At 32.6% G+C, this 8271-nt stretch overlaps 1 protein-coding gene across 2 annotated transcripts; it reads right to left on the bottom strand.

The window, feature by feature from the left end:
• Window positions 1–1108: 1108 nt before the first annotated feature.
• On the bottom strand, window positions 1109–2791 carry LOC110868346 (putative inactive cadmium/zinc-transporting ATPase HMA3). 2 transcript variants are annotated; one of them, XM_022117476.2, is made up of 4 exons: window positions 2379–2791; window positions 1742–1808; window positions 1344–1675; window positions 1109–1251 (listed from the first exon to the last, which is right to left on the bottom strand). In XM_022117476.2, exons 1-4 carry the CDS (start codon window positions 2451–2453, stop codon window positions 1222–1224), a joined length of 504 nt encoding a protein of 167 aa, XP_021973168.1. In that variant the 5' UTR covers window positions 2454–2791; the 3' UTR covers window positions 1109–1221. The 2 variants fall into 2 exon arrangements, with proteins under 2 accessions (XP_021973168.1, XP_021973167.1); XM_022117475.2 differs by lacking the exon at window positions 2379–2791 and having other exon boundaries at window positions 1742–2099.
• Between the last annotated feature and the right edge of the window lie 5480 nt (window positions 2792–8271).

Here is an 8271-nt window from a genome sequence, read left to right as displayed (position 1 = left end):
CAAACTGTCACCCGCGTATCACCACTTACCAAGATTGCTTCTTTTTCAAGAACATCAATTGCGGATTCAACCCTTTGTTCTTTTACAGTAATTCCGATCCAAACCACTGCTTGAGGACTAACCCAAATATAGATACTTTGACTCTCAAAAGTCAAACATAGACTTTTTTTGGTGATAAAAGTTAAATAATTTGACTTTGGTTGTGAAAAGCTTGAAACAATAAAAATGATTCAATAGATTTCAATGTCGTTATCAATAAATTAACTTCTTTGACTCACAAAAGTCATATAAGACACTTTACCAATACTGAAATACATACCTTTGGTAGTGAAATATCTGGAAACAACACTACCTTTGGTGTCCCATATTTTTCATGCCTGGCAACAAAATCCAAATCTGTAATTAACATTAGATATTATTAGACTTTGTGAAAGTATATATTTTAAAAGTTCTTCACAATAATTGAGATCTTTACAACTAAAGAGTTTAAAAGGCGACTATAGAAACAAAAAGAACACAATAACCCTCACCCACTCTTTTCCGAAGATTCTTACAGTATACATTTTAGATTATGGCCACATCTTATCCAAGTGAGATTAGTATAGACAAAAGTTGGTTAATTCTCGTACATTGAAACTTGTTAGAATTTTTACATCGAACGAAGAATTTTCCAATGGAAGTGAAATTACAATCTTTGAGAAATAATAACAAACATATAATGGCATAATTTAATTCAAATTTTCAACCAAAAGATTTAGAGATTTCATGCATAAGGACATATCATTGTTCATTATAATAATTATAAGAAATCTTATTAATAACCACTTGTAACTTAAAACCCAAGAGGTTTACAATCATTAGCCACTCGTAGGCCCTCGGTGAGTTTAACTGTACAAGCCCACTAATGTTAACAAAGATTCAATTTAAATAAAATATTAATAAGTTTGCCACTCCATTCTATTAGCCCTATGAAGCCTATGATTTGCTCTTCCAAGTTTCATTGTTCCAACTAACCTTGTTCCCACAGGTGGCAGGGTATTTTAGTGTCATAATCACACATTTTTTTTTATTTTTTTGCATTCCAAACAAAAGAATTACAGAAAGATATTGTACCTGGTGTGTAATACTTGGCGAATTTGTCCACATATCTTTGAGTTTTTGATTTATTACTCTGAGCTTCCTCGACAAGCTTCACCATCTTTGCTACCACACAAGCTTCAGCTAGAGTGGTAGTTTTAACAGTGATATAACCTAAAAGATATTTGAGTTAAAAATTGATTTTAGTTACTTTCAAACATAACACACGCGGATTAAGCAGTACCATTTAGATTAACTGTGCCTACCCGAACATTGGAATCTACTTGTTTAGAAACTGGAAACGATTCACCAATTAAAGCCTTCTCCTCAAGTTCACGGTTCCCATCTACAACTACTCCGTCAATGGGGATCATGGTCCCAGCCTTAACTGCAAGTCTTGTATTGACCATCACTTCCTTGGTGTTGACTTCTTCACCAGTGTTCGCTAATACAACGGTTTGAGGAGCTATGCTCAACAATGTTGACATCACAGCAGCGGCCCTGTGACTGGCCCTTGTCTCGAGCCATTTTGATATATTCAACAAAAACACAATCGTCCCGGCTTCCCAGTAATCCTTTAGGAAAACAGAGCCTCCAGCTGCATATAAGAAGTGATTAGAACAGCTAAATGCATACTTAAATATCACATGTATGTGTAGTTTACCTGCAATTAGCATGAGAATGTTGATGTCTAATTCAAGGTTCCTTAGTGATGCAATTGCTTTCAAAACCTCTGGTATGATGTCAACAACGACAACACCAAGAGCCAACCATTGAAATGGTGAAGAAACATATTTGAAAAATGACAACAAAAGTAACAGACCACACACCACTACAAAAGGACTTGGCCACTTATTTTGGCAGCTTTGCTCGCCTTTCATTCTCACATTTTCTTCTAGCCATACCCAGTTTAGCGACTTAACTAATCATTCAAACTCAACAAACCATTACTTGATACATATATATACTTGATCCAATTAGCATGAACATTAACAACTTTTCTTATTTTCCGGGAAGTAATTTCAAACTTATTCTTCAGGAAGATATATATTTACTTTTGAAAAAAAAGGCATGAAACGTTCCTTTCATACAGGTCAACGAAATTAAAAAAAAACTAACTGCTACATACTACAATATATTATAATTATAAATAAATAAATAAAACTATTATTTTAAACTTTTATTTTTATTCAATGTTTGTTGATCATCTCATTCAAATTGATTTAAACTGAGAAGAAGTTGTCAATTCTAAACATATTGGTATCAAGAGGGTGACAGAGAGAGAGAGAGAGAGATTTTACCGATTTGAAGCTGCGAAATGAGCGCGACATTGTGAAGAAAAATAACAGTTCTGGTGTGAACGATGACGGAGACATGATGAACGCCTTCGAGAGGTTTAAGAATCCTGTCGATCAGTTGCACCTCAGATGAACAACATAGACCCAACACATCGAAATAGCTTCTCTCCAAGTCCTTTGATGAATCTCCAGCCATCTATCGAAAATCTCCAATAGACTTACTTGCGGGTGTTATTGTTAATCAGTTAATGTGTCTATTTGTAGTGGGCTGGATGGAGAAAAAGGTGTTGTTGTTAAACAGAATATAATTTGTTAGCTCCAACAACCAGTGTCACAACGGCTGAGGTATGACCTTGAAGTGATGCAGCTGGTTCAAAACAGTTGCTAGCAGCATTATACTTCCACGCCAATATACTACCGTCCTGATGCAAACACCATTGAGTTATGAGTACAACCAGCAAACAAACCAATATCAAATGAGAACTCATCATCAGCAAAAAAAAAAGATACATGTGTACCAGCAAATAGTAAATCGTTTCCTATAACCAGTGAATAGACTTGCCCAACAGGTCCATTAAGACTCAGCTCGGCAGAAGTTTGCAGATTCCACGCCTATAACGTTGCAGTAACAATAACAATATTAAGATAATCAGAACATAAATTGATGCACAAACAACACCAAGGGACTTACTTTGACAAGGTTTGGCATACCCACAAACATACATGGGCCTTCACTGAGCATGCAGCCCACTTCACCACCCACTTTAATAACCCCTGCATACTGCAACCAAACCAAAAGACCGCGATAAATAACAAAATTGAAATGAAACAAATCAAAATCATAAAACAAATGTAAACATATAGCAACCTGTCCAAATTGGCAACCCAAACCCGCATAGTCTCATCTCTACTCCCTATGTACAATTTATCAGACCCAACTAACCTGTCAAATTAATCAACAAAAAAATCATGATTTTAACGTAATAATAACTATTAAATACGGGAAACCAAACACAATATTTATGCAGTTCAACAATTAGAGACCACGATCACTCATTTGTAACCCGTTTTCTTACCACAGTTTCTTCATTATAAGCTATAAACTGGACACCAACACATCTTCATTCTTCTTTTGCGTTCAAATCAACAAACAACACGAGCAATAACAAAAACCCTACCTTGATAAAATATGCTTAATTGTAGTGTGACAAAGATGAAGTCGAATCAGACCTAATCAAACAAAAGCGAGCATTCGAATTGAATTATTTGTCACAAAAGATGAAATCAAACCTAATCGAATCAGACCGAATCAAATTAAACTCGATTGAACCCTAGTTCGCACAAAACGAAAAACTTTCCAAACTACAAAAAAAGGAATTAACAAATTGAATCGAAAACATATAGACATCAAACGCCCAATCACAAGAATTGAACAATCAGATTTAAACAAAAAAACCTAAATAACAAAATGAACTGGAAAGGTTTTTATTTTGTCGATCTGCTGTAATCAAGAACAAATCTTACCTGTGATCTGAAATACTGAAATACTCCAAATCGAACCTTCGGTTGTTCTACTTTTTGATCGGTAGTTGTATTTCTTACGCCCAACACACAATATGCAATATGAACAATGAAAAATCAAGCGAGGTTCCAACATCAGTGATTAGAGATCGAATATGTCTTGAAGAAAAACATACAATCGATTGAACTTCAAACAACGAACCTAATCCATAATACAAAAAATAAAAACATACAAAAAATAAGGAGAGAAGATTGTACCATTGAGATGAAGATCGAAGATTGAAGACGGAGAAGAAAAGGGCGGCTGCAATGTAAAAAACCCTAACGATGTTTAGGAAGATGGAACGGCTGATTGGAAAAAAAAATAAGGGAATTAGGTTTTAGAACATTTATATAGTCGGGTAATAAATCCGGGTACGGATACCCAAACGCGGGATCTGAAAAATCCTAAGCGATTTCCCATGTTTTCCCGCCAAAAATCACATTTGGTTGCACCAAAACATAACACGTGTCCCAAACTTTATTCATATTATATATATATATATAGATAGATGTTTCCATCTTGATGTAGGAATGAAAAATATTAGTCTAAACTCCTCTTTAAATTGCTTTCTAGTTTCTCTTTATTTTCTTTAGCCAACGACATTGTTGGAACCACAATATATTGTATATAAAGATTAGTTTTTGAAAGACAAAATCTTAAAATAATAGTTAAACAGAAAAAATTAAAGTATAGTTCTCCTATAAACAATTGCAATTCTTGATGCAACTTATACTATAAGATGTTCCCGTATTTTGACCTGGATCATCAATTTGTAGGTATGTATATATCTTGGTCCATCAAAGTGTTATATATACGTCAATTTGTCATATGATTATTAGGGGAAGCGGGGTGGTGCGTGATGTACCCAGGGGCGGAACCACAGGAGGGTCAGGGGGTCAGCTGACCCTCCGGCGAGCAAAATTTTCAGTTTATCGGAGTATTTAGCGATTTTTTTTGTATACTTGACCCCCTAATTGTCTGGCGTAAAGCATTCAAATTAGAAGAAAAAATAGAGATTATCAAAGATTTTCGGGCCGGCGAGCGGTGGTCCGGCGGCGGCGAGCGGTGGTCCGGCGAACTGTAATTATTTGGGAAGTTGACTGAAGGAGACGGAGAGTAAGGATTTTTTAAGACTGAACACGTGATGTCGTGATACTTTAGGTATTCTAAATGGGCTTTAGACTCAACCAGGGCTTTTTATAAAAGAATGAGTTCAGCCTAAAATAAAAACCTATTTTTTAATGTTATATTTTATTCTCTCAATAAAGTTACTGGTCTATATCATTACTGCCGCAAACATCAAAATTCAAAAGAGCGTAAAAAACCCCTTATTGCTTGATTTTGAAGATTTGAAGTGAACAGCTCATTGGTTCAGTGTTCTCCATACATCATTTAGCCATTTATCATCATGAAGTAACTTTTCTTTCCTATGTTTTTAATTATTAACTAGTGGGCTTCTCCCGCGCGATGCGGCGGGAACCCGGTTTCGATCGAAAACTATATAAACAAATATCGCTTCACGATAATGGTATGATACCGGCACTCACTATGGCTTACGATGTTAAAAATATAGTTATTTTTATACAACTTCATGAGCGTTGAGAAACAAAATTAAAGACGCCTGCGTATTTAACTTTTTCTAAAAAATGTAACGAACATAAGTTATTAGAGAAAAATTAAATTAAATGATAATTAAATATCTTAAGCACGTAAATCATTTAAAAGATAACGATTAGAAATGAAACTCATAAAACATAACTCTCTATCTATATGTATAGATGAAAAAAATTATATTCACTACCAAGAGCACCATATTTTCTTAAGGAGGATTTCATTGTAATAGTAGACCACATGGTATGAGATGGTAAGGTAAAAAGAAAAAAAAAAGTTTAGGAGGGATTGAACTTGTGTTTATTGTTTCAATGGAATTAAGAGAAACCACTACACCACTATCATTTTTGTGTAAAGTATTGAAATTTATTATATATATCACATGAAAAAATATAAAAAATGAAGCACTATTCATGAAGCTTCACCAACCATATATATATAATCGTTTGCTAATGAAATCTATCAAATATTTATTACTAGGTTATAACCCTGTGTGTTACACGGGTCGAATAAATGAATTTTATATACTAAATAATAAAACAATATATCTTTAAAAACCTCATTTATTACACGAGTTGAATAAATATAATTTTATATATTAAATAATAAAAAGTTATATCTATAAGAACCATATTGTACGGGTTGAATAAATATAATTTTATATACCAAATAAAAAAGTTATATCTTTAAAACCATGTGTATTACACGTGTTGAATAAATGTACTATTGTTTACCAAACAATAAAATAATACATCTTAACGTAGTAAAATTTGTTAACGAAGTCTCAATAAAATTAACCCTTTGTTTAAAACTTGTAAATGTAACGAAGTCTCAATAATTTAACCATTTATTTAAAACTTATAAATGTAGAAATGATAAATAATATTAGTTAATTTTATTTTAAGTTTCATAAAATCTATTTGATACCAAACTAAACAAAACGTTCAAATATATAATTAATATCAAGAGTAAATTACGATTTTGGCCTCTGTGGTTATATCACTTTTATCCTTTTAGCCAAAAAATAAATCTTTTAACATCTGAGCCTCTAATGTCTTTTTTTTAATCCTTTTGGCCCCAAACACTAACCCCATCCATTTACTTTTAGGGGCCAAAAATGTTAGAAAAAATGACGTTGGGGTCCAAAAGGGTTAGAAAAAAAGACGTCGAGGGCTCAGAATGTTAAAAAATTCCTTTTTGGGCTAAAAGGGTAAAAAAAGTGATATAACCACATGGGCCAAAATCGAAATTTTCTCTAATATCATATTAGATAACTAAGTTTGAACTTGAAGTAAATAGATAAATATAAAAGTAATAATTAAACTAAAAATATTTAGTAGGAGGATTATCTATAATTAATTAAAAAAGATTAAACTAAAATAATAATTATCTATAAGACATGGCATAATATAATGACAAGTGTCCTAAAAATGGTTTCTTTTGTTATATAGTATAGATATAGATTATTGTATTTAAATATTCATTTTATTTTATATTCATGTAGTGAATAGCAGTCAATCAGTAATACGTGGATGAACACTTTACAAATTTGTTTTATATGAATTAAATTTATTTTATATGAACTTTTACGATGATCAATCAACAAATTAAATTTAGAGTTAAATTTATCTAATATCTTTATTATGAATTAAATTTGCAAATGTATATTTTGTTTTATATAAACTTTTTTTTATCCTAATTTATTTTTATTTTTATTGTAGAAATGCAAATATAGAAAGATATTTTAACAAAAATCTCAAACCAAGTATCGCAACTTCATCAAATCCCACTCTGATAAAAATAAAAATAAAAGAAGTCGAGAGGAATTTGAATCATCTGAACATGAAATTGTTGGTAACTCACCATTGTGTAAACCAATTAATGTTTATTCAACTAATATACGAGAAGAAGTAAGAAGACGGTACATAACGAAACGTCTTTTTTTTTTTCTAAATATACCTACTAGAAATTTTGTAAACAGTTCTATTACGACCCCCCAATCAAAAGTTTCTGGTTCCGCCACTAGATGTACAATATACCACGAGTGATGGCATGCATGTTTCCACCGCCACCAAGCTTTTCCACGCATGACAGCATGCAAGTTTTCAAGTTCCGTGATTTTTTTTTCACGCCGTGATGGTTTTTAATTGTGAGGGTAATTGTTGGTTGGGGGGAAATTGTTGGGTGTTGTGGTGAGTGGTGAGTGATGACCATTGCCACTAAAAAATGTTGTGAGTGATGAAAAAATAGTTGATGACATGACGGAACTTGATTGAGTGTTGTGAGTGATGAGTGAGTGATGAGTGATGACCACCCCCACCTCCTTAATGTATGGTTTTTTTTTTGTCCTATATATATTATCCGATAACATGAAACTAGGTCATCATTTCTAAATATTAAATCTACATGATGATTTACTATTTTCTTGACTATTTGATATACGCTATTTTAAATAAAAATATTAAAAAATTAAATAAAAAATATTAAAAAGGGGTATTATGATGCTAACTTATAAAGCATTTCATTTGAGATAATAAGTTATACTTATATTGTATATAATAAACTAATTTTCGAAATATAAATTGTACGAAATATGAGATAGCAAAAGATGAAAATGGAATGAATGAATCATTGGTGAAGCTTGGAGGTCGATTTTCCTCAATTCCTGGGAGGGGGGGGGGGGGGGAGGGGGCGAAAACGTATATACCTAAAACGCGTAGA

The sequence above is a fragment of the Helianthus annuus genome, chromosome 7 (genome assembly GCF_002127325.2).
Source record: "Helianthus annuus cultivar XRQ/B chromosome 7, HanXRQr2.0-SUNRISE, whole genome shotgun sequence".
NCBI lineage: Eukaryota > Viridiplantae > Streptophyta > Magnoliopsida > Asterales > Asteraceae > Helianthus > Helianthus annuus.
Note: the sequence above shows the minus strand (reverse complement) of the source record. Positions and strands in the feature narration are given on the sequence as shown.